Source organism: Lissotriton helveticus, chromosome 2_1, assembly GCF_964261635.1.
Source record: "Lissotriton helveticus chromosome 2_1, aLisHel1.1, whole genome shotgun sequence".
Lineage (NCBI taxonomy): Eukaryota > Metazoa > Chordata > Amphibia > Caudata > Salamandridae > Lissotriton > Lissotriton helveticus.
This window is the reverse complement of record NC_136059.1, coordinates 1343999829-1344013336: the sequence shown is the minus strand read 5'-3', so window position 1 is coordinate 1344013336 and position 13508 is coordinate 1343999829. Positions and strand designations below refer to the sequence as shown.

At 43.5% G+C, this 13508-nt stretch overlaps 1 protein-coding gene across 8 annotated transcripts in view; it reads left to right on the top strand.

The window, feature by feature from the left end:
- The window catches only part of PTPN13 (protein tyrosine phosphatase non-receptor type 13), a 1030035-nt gene that overhangs the window by 917633 nt on the left and 98894 nt on the right, over window positions 1-13508 (top strand). For all 8 annotated transcript variants that reach the window (XM_078676288.1, XM_078676281.1, XM_078676285.1 and 5 more), the window contains 2 exons: window positions 2965-3105; window positions 7913-7992. In XM_078676288.1, the coding sequence (XP_078532414.1) occupies window positions 2965-3105; window positions 7913-7992 (221 nt within the window). The remainder of the gene's footprint in view (window positions 1-2964; window positions 3106-7912; window positions 7993-13508) is intronic.

The window sequence follows — 13508 nt, the reverse complement described above, 5'->3', positions numbered from 1 at the left end:
CTGATGGCAGTGCAAAGAGACATTTCCAAACCTTTGCTACCGCAGTTATGTTGTATTTTAAGAACGATGGTCTTAGCAATTGACATCCCAATGAATGTAGGAGAGGACAAACGTATATCATATGATTTAAATCTTGAACATAATGCCCACAAAGATCACAAAGCCTCTTCTCCCTAGGTAATCCTTCCTAGGATCCAGTGGTAATACGTAACAGAAGCAAATTCAACCTTAATAACAAAATATTTCTGGGCACACCATGGGGAAGGTTCCATAGAGCATATGGTTGTTTTTTTTACACAATCTTCTCGCCACTACTATTTCATTCTAGGCATGCGGAGCACGCAGTACAATGTCCCTTTTCCGACTCGCTCCATAGATGGATTTTTTAACCAGATTCTTCATAATGCGCTTTGGGAGGAGTGCCACTTCACTCTTAACAATTTCAAACATATGTAAAGCTTTCATATAAGTTGAAAACATGCCAATTCTTCCCTTCAAGCAATACATTTTTAATTTTTTTTAATGCAGCCTGGATGGATCCTGAGTCACTATTCAGTATGTTATTCCCCCACCTTAGGACAGCAGCAATGGCAAACACATTCGTAGGGAGGAGCCCAAATTCAAGCTGAAAAACCGAAGGTAATCCTGAAAAATTCAAATGATAGATTTTACGCCAAATAAGCCCTTTAAACTTCGTGAAAAGGTACCAATACCACTCTTCCATTACTTACCAGGCGTAGCCCAATGAAGGCAGAATTTTAATCTTATAAACCATTAAAACATGAGCAAAATGGTGTTGCCCGCAACACTTATATAGTCTGCAAATGATAGAGACTTGAGATAGTGCCTTACTTCTACACTGACTAATATGATCCTTATTTAAGCAGTTACTAGAAAAAATTCTACCTAAATATGGATAGAACTGTACCACTTCCAACTTATCATTCCCCAGGAACCAGTGCAGATCCTTTCTAACTCTGCACCCCTGGGACCTAAAGGCCATAACTTTGCTTTGAGAGATGTTTATTTTTTTAAGTGTTCATCAGCATAGTTTCCCAGCTCAGAAGGATGCCTCTGTAGTCCTAGCAGGATTAAATCTAACAAAGCAACATCTTCAGCATAGAGTAAACATACAACAATCATTAATCCTAGCATAGGGGGGTCTCCTTTACGCTATGCAACACTGCGAGGTAAGCTCTGGATGTAGAGGAAGAAAAGGAGGGGCGCAAGTAAGCACCCCTGCTTCCATTATGTGTCTCTACTTTGCTGGACATACCCTGGTTCCCTCCCATCAAAATCCGAGTCCAAGTTGAAGAGTGCAGAGCAACAAGCAACCTAAATAAATATGCTTGGATCCCCAGTGAAGCCAGTTTCCTCCACAGTATCCCACGGTCAACCCTGTTGAACACAGTAGGGAAATCAATAAAGGCAGAATATAAATTCATGCCTTTACCCACGGGATACTTTTCAATCAATATTTGAAGAGCTGTGATATTATCTAAAGTTCCACAGTGCTTACAGAAACCAGCCTCCCTAATCCGATTCTTCTCTGTGGGAGCAGCAATATCCGGAAGGGAATAGTCCTCCCAATACACCAGGGTCACCGGAACTGTGTAACATAATATCTGATCTAAGGTGCTTTTAATTTCTTATCAGATTCGCAAATTCAATTCAGGATACAGCACCTTTACTCCTGCAGGCAGTCCTTAAGTTTGTCTGATTGTCCTTTGGACTAAATTCTAGACCGGGCCAGTATAGTGAGTTTTGCTGGAAGGCTGTCTCGATAAAGGTTGGAGAACTCTTAAAACCTTGCATATTTGTGAGTATTTCTAAATCTTTAGAGGTATTTACTGTTCTACAGCTCTGGAGAGTGTCTGTAATCTGTTCTCTTACCTTCCTGATGGGAAATAGTTACTTTGTGCTGAGCTTACTGCATGTGTATCTTTAAACTACCATGCTTTGCAGTAAAATACAGAATGTAGCATTAAGGCTTTTTGGTTTCACTTTTAAAATTCATCGAGTTAAACTCTTCTGGTTTATTGCTGCTATTTATATTTTGTTTACTTTTTACTTTTGTTATGAGAGTTTGCGGTCTTTATGTCGCTGTTTTATTATGTTATTATGTTATGACCTGGTTGAGTCAATCACTGGTTGAATTTGACAGTGTCCAATTCCAGTTGAGTGACAATTATGCTTTCTCTTCTCTGTGGAATGGACAAAAAAAAATAGATTGTTAACACTGCAAGCGACGAATTCACATGCAAACATAGTCATGTAAACATTTTCAGTGACCATGTCCTACTGCTTGTGGCAGCTCTGAGTTCACACTCTGATAGCCAGATGTTTTTTTTTTTAATCATAATTTTCCCATCCAGACATTTCATGTTCTTTGTACAAAAAAAAAAAAATACACAGCCCTGATTTGAATGTACTAATGTGTACTTTTTATCCTTAAATTCATTCTGATTAATATTTTGCTTTAGATCAAATTTCCACATTTTTCCCATTAAAACATACATTCAAATTAGGTTTTGTGCTGCTGTAGCAAAAAAATGCTTCCTTTACATCTCATGGAATTGAAGAGGGAGTCTGTAGTACTTGCATTCTGTGTTTGCTATGTATGATTTGAGGGTGCTGTCTTCAGATGAGTGGCTTGCGTTTGAATCATCACCACAAGCTTTTTCCATTCACTGAATCCAGCTGATTTTCCTGGGTTTACTCACTACAGCACTAACCATCATTTACCTCTTGAATTTCTTGAACTGACAGTGTAAATCTCATTATTGAAAAAGATGTGTCTGCATACTGCAGACACACCAATATACTCATGGGCTTTAACACTTAAAGTTAAACCGCTCCTCCATTTGATAATGTTTGCCACAAGGGATTTTTCATTTTAACAAGCCTTACACATTGTGCTTTTTTTAATGGCATTGGTCAATATATGTCTTGTTTTATCTACAGATGCTGAGATTCAGGATGAATATTATGAAGATGACGATGATCAAGATGTCATCCAATCTCTCCTTAATGTTGTGCATGAGGAGACCCAGAACCTCTTACAATCAACGAACCAGATTGCAGTGTCAGCGGATCAAAGACCAGGTATCTTAAGCATTCATGGTGAATCATACCCTTAAAACAAACTAGGAATGTCTCTATAACTATTGATGGAACTTTTTAGGAGATAGCCGGTAATGTAACTAACACTGTAATCTGACACCTCCCATTGACACACCAGAGTGCCGTTGGCTCTCTTTATTATATACAAATATGTTTAATGCAAAAGTAATTAATATACAGCGTATAGATCTATGATTAAGATTGAAAACATTTAACTCAAACTTAATTACATCCAAGCAGTTGCCAAACTGATATTTAAAGCATATTGTAATTCAATTTTCTGTTATTATATCAATCAGTCAATATTCTTTATTCGACATATACATTTATAGGATTATTTTTACCATAGATTATTACAAACAAAATCACTTCTAGGCAAGAAGTGAAGTGTTGACCAGGTATGGATATCATAAAATGGTTATTTGAAAAAGCATGGCTTTGGCATCCTTCATAAAAAATACATTTCTTTTTTCATGGTTAGTAAAGGGTTGTGCATCTACATTAGTTACAGGAACTACCAGCAGTTCCTGGCCACCTCATCTCAAGGGATGATACTGTGGATGTATTCTGGTCTATTATTCTCAATGTTGATGGAAAAAGGAAAACATAATAGTCACCTCTAGACACTTCATTGGTTGGTTAATGTTGGACTATAGCTTTGCTTCACTGCCTAAATGGACAAGTCCATTGCCTCACTAAAAAAAGTTCACAAAATAACTAAAACATTAAATGACAAAATAAAGATAACAAATCACAGCTCAAAATAAAACAAAAAAAAAGAAAACCTGAAAGGTAACCAGCACAGCGAAAGAGTTTAATAATTTTAAAAGGAAATCCTCATGACACTGTCCATGTTTTACTGAAATCCACATGCATGAGCCATAAGGAGTGGTTGTGCAAACATCACAAATTAAATATTTTCCTACAGGGGAGAAATAGAGCAGTGCACAAACATGACCAAGAGCCAAAAAAGATTAAAAACCTCAAAATACCAAACCTTCAAAATTGTGAGTTTTTACCAGCTGTTCTCTTCGCAGTAAAAAAATAATGCTCACTGAACTGAGCTAGTTGAGGATTTAGCCCAGCTGACAAACAGACACACAAGAGGATTATCTGTGGAAGTTATTCTAAGGTTTGGACAGAAACATTTGCTATATTTGGCTCTTTTTCCATGTTGCCTCTGCCCTAACATTTGCATCCGTCCCCCAGCTTCCAGTGTACCTCTTTTATTCACTGCTTCTGTTTCTTCATCACAATATTGAGTCACTGTGAGCCTTGCTGGTATCAGTATAGCAAGCATTAAATATATTGATGAGTGGGTTTTGCCACTCATCCCTCCTGCAGTCCTGATCCCGATGCCTTTTGTATTGTTGATATGTGGTGTGTAATCAATATAGTCAATGGGTCCCATTCACAAAGCTATTTTCTACAAGGCATAAATGCTTTTACTGCTACTTGTACTCTGATATATACAAATATGCAGTAATAAATCTGATTCAAGGGACAGTGGGAGAATCACTGTGTAGTTTGCCATGAGAGTTTGGGTACACCCACAAACTCATAACTTTGTGGGCATTCACCCTCTTCTTTCCAACTATTTCATCCCCTTTAAATAGTGAGAGAATTGATACAGCAGAGGGCTGGTGTCAATGCCCTTACAGGGCTTATATCAGAAAAGTTAATCCTTTAAAACTTACTGGAAGTGTAGATGAAGTTTTTTACGGGAAGCAATATTTTTGCAGGAGATAGAATAAAGAACAACATTTTCTTTTCCACAGTGGACTTCCTTTTCTTGATCCAGACTTCCACTTTGCATACATTTCCTCGTTGAGAACTTAACTCGGAAAAAAGTGACCAGATATTCCCAGGATTGCACATGGAAATCTGCAACTAACACAGGTTTCCAGTAGTACTTCTGAGCATGTATGTGAATCACCTAAACTTGTAATTCTGAGGTATACTCCTCACCTTTTTAATTTTGCCATGCGCCAGACTTTATCCAGAACTTTTCCAGCATTCGCTGTCTTGTGCCAGTAGGTTGCACCCTCGAACTCTGTTGTAATATCACACCACCTCTAGAATTGACAGCACAAAGCTGAATATAGGTGCTACTCCCACACGCTGACTTCAGTTCCTTCATTTCTGCAGCCTTCAACCCAGTTCCAGAGGTCAGCTTCCAAGTTTTTTCCTCAGTGTTTTACCACCTCCAAAATCGCTGTATTTACAACAGTATGCTACGGAAGACCAAATGATTCAAAACATGTTCCGACTGCAAGAAGCTAATGTTTGTCATGGATCTGCACAAATTCAGCCTGTGGTGTCTAGGGTCCTGCAACCAGCGCTCTCTGATGCACCTTAAGGTCATCAGGGAGTGGGAAGCAAAACTATAGTCACTAAGCACAGAAAGCTGGGCAGACCAAGCTCTACACCAACCCACTCCAACTTACTGTCATTGTGTAAGCCAAAGGTGAAGTATAGGTACACGTCCTGCCATATACACAAGCCCATGAGGGGCACTTTCTACTGATGCTCAAGGAGTCATGCAATTGGAACTCAAAGGACCCTACTGCACTCACCTTGTCCCTATCCCCTGGAGGTTCCAGCATGTCCTGAGTTCCCCCAGGCGGTTATCTACCTTGCAGCAAGTAGATGTCATCAAGGAAGCTAAGCTGAAACGATTCTGGGCCATGCCGGTTCCCTCTGAAGCACCTCAGGTCCCCATGGTACCGCAGTCGGATTTCTGATGGTGGGGCCTGCCTTGGTACCAACTGACCCTCTTGGACCCCTCTTGGCCCCCTGTCTGACTCCCAGTGAGCTCCAACCCATTACTCCACACCTGCTGCACAGGTCACCCTGATCCTGTCAACTCAAGCAGCTGTTTTGGTATCTTAACTTAGCCCGTAAGTTCTTGATGTGCATGCCCATCTAGCCTATGCACAGTTGTTCATTGAGATTGCTGAACTTTAAAGTGGTATTCCTCATCGTAAATACTTCTGTGTATCTTGTCGGTGAGCTGCAGGTGAGTCAGTGCCACTTCTGCACACCACTTTCCGGTCTGACAAGATAGTAGTATGTACTTGTGCATAAAAACAAGCTATGGCATGGTCATCAAGGAGCCTCCTGTGGCCTTAGGGCCCATTCTGCCAGAGCCAAGACTGCCTCCACAGCACTGGCTATGGGTTTATCTGTGTTTGACGTCTGCCAAGTGGACACATGGTTGTCTATACCTACCTTGACCAGCCATTATTGTTTTAATTCTCAAATGTAGAGTGCAATTTCACCTTCTCAATTCTGCAGGACCTGGTGTTAAGAACTCTCCTCAGACCTCCAAACCATGTCGAAAGTACAGCTTCAGTACCTAGAGAGGACAGAAATCTGCATTTCAAAGTATCGGTCAGAAGAACAAGTTCCATAACTGCCCTAACACTCTTTCTGGTGGTGGAGTTTTTTATACATTGGTTTTTATTTTTTTTCAACAGAACAAAGAGAAAAAAAGAACAGTGCATTACATTGATAATCAAGGTGATGTCTTGGTCGCATCATTATTGAATCACGTTATTCAATTCAACATGGGACGAGCACTATTTTCTGATACACTTTTCATATTAGTCGTCATATCTCATCCCTGTGCAGTGCATGTTCATACCTGAACAACCATCTCACTATTAGTTCTATTACAACTAGATATATACGTTTGCATCAGAGTTTTTGTTAACTCCAAGTCTGTTAATTAGTAATAAAAAGTGAAATAGTGGTTCCCACGAGGAGCAGCTTTATTTTGAGACTGTGTTCAAATACGCTCTTTGTTTTAGCCTTTTTGAGATCGCTATTTGTGTTATTTTCTATCATCCTCATCTAAGTCTTTGGTCTCTTATTCCTACCATGTTCCAAACAGGTAGGTTTAGGGTGATTTCTCATCAGTTGCTCTTTCTGGTGGATTCTCCATTTAACAGTAGATTCCTCACCACCCTCCCTCTTTTCATTGTGCGGAGTGGACTTTGAGGGTTGTAAAAAGGTCACAAGTTTGGTTTGGCACACTTTAAGGCTTGCAATGTATTACGTCTGATCTACGTCTGAAAGAGTTGGTATGAAAACTGGTGTCAGCACACAGGGGTGCCACTTATACAAGTCTCCATGTTGACACTTCGTAAGTGGTGTGATGTTGCCTCTGAGTCTGTTGTTGCCAACTGTTGGCACTGGATTAATTTCTGGAAAAGTTCCAGATCAACTCTGGCGCCATGGGGAAACTGAAAAGGTGAGGACTCTGTGGTTAGATAGAGTATCCAAAGAAATAGAATTATCGGACGTAAAGTAACTTGTTCATCTACACTTGTGTATAGGAGTAAATGTACAGGTCTAGAGGTATGAGTTTTCTTTGACAGATAGGCCCAAGGTCTCTGGTAAGGTTCATATTATTATTAACATAGGATTATTAGTAAAAGACTATTTGGAAAGGAAAGCACAAACGCTAGACACAGTCTCTGGGTGCTGTTAAATTTCATGGCACCGAACTATCAGATTTTATCAATGTTGTGACTTTAATGGATTTAAACATTGTTGTGAACTGATGTACGGAAACCCAGCTATAGTACGTTTATCATACTTTGGGTTCTTTGGGACACTGCTTTTAGCATTTGTATCACTAAAGACCATCCTTCTACTAAAGATCTCTTTCCTTAGATGTAATATTGTTTCAATCAGGAGATGTGGAAATTAATTATTTTTAATGTAAAACCTGTCTGTTAATGTTACCTTGCTGGATTTCCCTATGTGGTTTTTCATCCTCTAGAAACCATTGATAAGATGCCAGAAGAAAAAGCAGAGGATACTGACTGTGATGGATCATCTCTACCTGAAGACTCTCCTGAGGTAAAGTACTGCTCATCGTACATGATCACAGCTTGCACAGGTAGAATATGGTTTTTGTATTGAGTGATATCTTAGTTTTAAAGATAACTTTAAAATTGGCAGCCAAAGCACACCATAAATATTGTAGTAGTGACATTTCATAGGTTCTGAAGGATAAATGTAAAAGCAGTGTTAGGCCTTCATTAGGAGTTATCTGGTGTTTGGCGCAATATTTATCGCACCCGATTACATCCTACACTGTTGCGGTCAAAATGGATTGGGTGTAATAAATAGGACCCATTCCAAGTTTTTCTCCATTAGTTGGGGACTAACTTGACGATTTTGTTGCTTAGCAGCCAATTTTCCCCAAGTAAATTATGACAGGATTGACCTGCTGAAATTTGCCTAGGGAAATCTACAGGGCTGCAGTGTTTGCCACAAATCTCGGAATTTAGGTACGTGCTGTAACCGGATTTTTTAGGGCTTGCATCCAGAACAATTTAGCTGTCTGGTGAGTGCTACTGTCATCACCCAACACACACTACACACACACGTCATCACCAATGCCCACCAAACAACAAGCACATCATTGCTCATCACATAACACCCAACAGAGTTAAAAGAAATGTACATATTGTGTAAAGGCATCAAGGGTTTTACAATAGCATTGACTTGATCTCTGTTTCACTCTACTAAGTACTATTATTTGTCAGACTCTGATGCCTCATTGATAGGGTTTTCTTTCGTCCGTGTTTATTTTGATAATTACAGTGTTTTCCTAACTTTTAAAAAGCTTTTTTTAATCAGGGTTTAATTTTTTTAATAAAAATAAGCCAGAAGATTTTTGTGAAGAACAATTTTTTTGCACACACTGTAAAAACACGGTTCTCAAGTTTTTACTTATGAGGAGCGTATCCAGACTTGCCTTCAGTTATTGCATTCTGGTACTTAAACTTTTTTTCCACATTATTTTTGAAGAGTCACATGGCCAAAATGTAAAGAGAAAAGATAACTCTGGATGAGCTACCTTTGCCTGACAGTGAAATAGTGTTAGCTATTACCCATAAAATTGACCAGCCCTACTCATCCTACAGTTCTCCACCATCATCACGCAATCAGCGCTTAACCTATTCTTGTGATGAAGTTAGCTCTCTAAAGGTCGTGCTTAACTGCTTGCCCACCCCATAGCATCTGCAGACATCCCTCACGGACAGCTGCAGGCCAGCAACTCTTGAAAAGCTGTAGAGCTCGGGCAGCATCAGTTGTATCGCGTGGTGCAGTTTGATGTGCGACTCTCCACAGTGTGTCTAGAACTCGCACAGTACCTCTGTACAGTGGTCTACTGATGAAAACTGCAGCCAGAGGGAGCAGCGATGCAGGCCCTGGATGCTGGACCGAGTTTCACTGCTGCTTCCAGCCAGGCGTAAAGGAAGGCTAGAGCACCTGGGCCAGCTCTGAGAGGAATTCAAAAGTTTCTTGACAGACTTTAAATTGCTGAACTTGAAATGATTGTTCATTTAGTTACCCTTAAATGGATGTGATCAGCTCAGCAGCCAACTGCACTGGCTCACTAGCCTGAGTAGTGCGGATAGGGTAGGAGAGCGTCACTTGAATGGTCAATATTGCTGCCAAGCTCAATGCGGGCCTTGGTCATCCTTATGAGACTATAACTAGGAGTGTCTGCAGTCTGAGAGAGGGGCTAAACAGGAGCCAACCTCATTTTCATAAGTGCTGGGATCGCTAGTGAATATTGTCATGGATCAACTCACTCTAAGATACCCTGTTTCTGATAGATGCATCTGCCGTGTGGATTCCTCACCTTGTGAATATCCCCTTGTGTCAGCAACATTCGGAAATTCTTTTTGTAGCTTCGCGCCGACGTGGACTTGGACGACACGGCATCGCACGCGACTCCGCTGACGTCACCGACGCCTACAATAAGCCCACGCCGGCGTGATGACATCAGTTCCCTTTTTTCCGCGTCGTCCACGCTAACGGTTTCGGGATACTCAGTAGCTTTTGGTAGCTCTGTTACTTTTTTTCCTCGTTTTCTTTGTTCTCTTGCCTCTTGTCTCCCTAGAATGTCGACAAAGAAGACTGGATTTAAGCCTTGCAGGGAATGCGGGAAAATGATGTCCATTACGGACCCACACCAGGACTGTATTTGGTGTTTAAGCTCCGACCACGACATGGATGGATGTTCGTCGTGCCGAAAAATGAACCCAAAGTCCCTGCGAGAGAGGGAGACCAAACTTCTTGTAGCGAAGCTGAAAGACAATAAAGTAAGGAAGACTTCAAGATCCCGTTCGAGGAAGTCGAGGTCGAGGTCAAAATCAAGATCAAGATCTCGAGAGGCATCGGCTTCGAAGTCCTCGTCGGATCATGCTTCGAGGTCGCATAAGAAGCACAAGAAAAGGAGGCATGAGTCTCGACGTCATTCGGGTGAGAAGTCAGGCTCGAAGTCGAGATCGCCCAAGAAGGTTAGATCGAAGGTGATCCCACCGCAAGAGATTTCGGATCGAGAAGGTGAGGCATCGCCTTCGGAGTCACAAGTTCAATCTCGGACTCCGGTTTCCAATCCGACTCCGACGCCGTCTCCGGCTCAAGAAGAGGTGAAGGAAGTTCCTAATGAGGAAGAAGAATCGGCGCCTGTTGAAGAGCCGGATTCGAATCGGCTTCGAGATCAGCCTGAGGGTGATCATCCACCTTTTCCTGCACCAGGTCAGGATCCATCAGCGTTCCTGAACGCTATGTATGGCGTATTCTCGAGATCATGGTACCCCTCTGGTGCACCTTCGGGTCCCATGGGTTCAATGGCATTTAATTTGGGTGTTTCACACTCTTATGCCCCGGCACCTTTCATGCCGTAAATGCAAGCCCCGACGCCGCTGTGGCAGTACCCGGCTCCGCCGAGGTCGACGCTGGCTCGACCAAAGTCGACGACTCCGGTACCGGCGTCGCCCGCTCCAAGCAGGTCTTTGGAGCATCCATCTTGGCCTTCGGATTCTGTACCGACATCGCCTCCGGCTCCGTCGGAGTCGGTGGTGGATCCGACTGCGATCCGTGTAAAGGAGAGGTCCAGGAGGGAAGCACAACGCCTCCTGGAGGAACGGAGGTATTACGAGTCTCACCCAGACTTGGAGGAAGGTGAACTGGATGAGGATTGTTTCGAAGAGCTGGCTGATGCTAGTGGCCTTGATTTTTCCCCAGAGTGGGAGTTGCCATCAGGTCCGGATACGCCTTCAAAGGATGTCCAGCCATATCACGTGGTAATGGGGAAGGCAGCAGGACTTTTAGGTTTGACATTACCAACTGTTGAGTTTAAGTCAAATCTGCTTACAGAAGTACTCCATTCACCAAGCTCAGCTGTGGAGCCGTTACTCCCATTTAATGAGGCGTTAACTGAACCTATTATGGAGGTGTGGAAAAAGCCTCTTTCTGCTCCTGCTGTCTCAAAAAGTGTGGCGAGGAGATATTGGGTGGCTCCCGAAGACCCTGCCTTTTTTATCATCTCACCCTTCTCCTGAAAGCCTGGTGATTCAGGCTGCGCGCTCTAAAAAGTCGGTTGGTGCTTTTCCCCAAGTGCCTGGTGTCAAGGAGGCCAAGAAGCAAGATCAAGTGGCCAAGAAAACTTTCTCCTCCGCAAGTATGGCGTTAAAGTCAACGAATGCCACTTGTCTCATTGGGAGGTATGTGCACGCACTTATGGACTCAATGCGTTTGTTGATTCCAAAGGTTCCAGAAGACTGCAGGGGTGACTTTGAGGAGGTGTTATCTGATACTCAGATCTTTGGGTTCTAAATCTTGTAGAAAATGGGTATGCCCTTCCCTTTCGGGAATTCCCTCCCAATTACCCTCCTTGCCAGGGGTTTTGCTCAGAGGAACATCTGTTGCTCCTACAGGAGGAAGTTCAGACTCTGTTAAGAAAGGGTGCGATAGAGGTGGTCCCAGAGCAGGAAAGGGGTCAGGGATGCTACTCCCGTTATTTCCTGATTCCCAAGAAGGATGGCAGACTTCGTCCAATCCTGGATCTCAGGATCTTGAATCTCTATCTGAAACAAGAAAAATTCAAGATGCTCACCCTTGCTCAGGTTCTTCAGGCGCTGCTGGAAGAAGACTGGATGGTGTCGCTCGACTTGCAGGATGCGTACTTTCACATCCCCATCCTGAAGTTGCACAGGAAGTATCTCTGTTTTACGGTGGGATCGCAGCACTATCAGTTTGCGGTCCTTCCGTTTGGACTTACTACTGCGCCTCGAGTCTTCACCAAGGTGATGGCAGTGGTGGCGGCGCATCTCAGAAGGTCAGGGATTCCTGTATTCCCTTATTTGGATGACTGGCTGATCAAAGCAGAGTCGTCAGAGAGAGTGCTCCATCATCTGCGAGAGACAACCCAGTTGTTGTACAGGTTGGGTTTTTCGATAAATGTACCCAAGTCTCACCTGGTGCCCTCCCAGCGCAACCTGTTCATAGGTGCTGTACTGGACGCAACTGTATGTCGTGCATTCCCTCCTCCTCAAAGGATTCGCGACATACAGGAAATGATTCCTTTATTTTACAATGGAGTGGTTGTTCCAGTCCTGAAGGTCCTTCGCCTGCTCGGTCTGATGGCTTCATGCATTCTGTTGGTCAACCATGCACGCTGGCACATGAGGGCGCTCCAGTGGTGCCTCCGCAGGCAGTGGTATCAGCACAACGGAGATCTCAGGGAGTCAGTGAGGATCTCCAGAGAAGCTGCAGCGGATCTGTCTTGGTGGGGCGTGGAAGGCAACCTGTCTCAGGGGAAGCCTTTTCAGTTGCCTCCTCCGGTGGCCACAGTGATAACGGATGCATCCACTCTAGGGTGGGGTGCTCATCTGGGGGATCTCGAGGTCAAGGGTCTTTGGTCTCCAGAGGAAAGGTTGCTTCACACCAACCTTCTAGAATTGCGGGCGATACGTTTGGCGCTCAAGGCCTTCCTCCCTTCCCTTCGCGGTCGGTCAGTCCAAGTCCTGACGGACAACACGACCGCGATGTGGTATATCAAGAAGTAGGGAGGAGTGGGGTCGCAGTGTCTCAGCAGGGAGGCTCTACGTCTCTGGTCCTGGGTTGAGGACCATCAGATTTGTCTGATGGCAAATCATCTGGCCGGGGTTCTGAACGTTCGTGCGGACACTCTCAGTCGGCAGTTCTCGGCCGACCACGAGTGGAGGCTCCATCCAGAGGTAGTTCAAGACAACTTTCAGATGTGGGGAACTCCTCGGGTGGACCTGTTCTCAACTCGCGAGAATGCTCACTGCCTGTCATTCTGCAGTCTCCAGTTTCCGATGCAAGGAGCCTTGGGGGATGCGTTTCAGTTGAGTTGGGGAAATCAACTCCTTTACGCATTTCCTCCCATACCTTTGATTCCTCGTGTTCTGAGGAAGATTCGCCAAGACCGGGCCGAAGTCATATTGGTCGCCCCGGACTGGCCAAGAAGGGTGTGGTATACAGATCTTCTCCACCTCTCCTCTCACCCGCCGCTCCGTCTCCCTCTCAGGGCAGACCGCCTCTCTCAG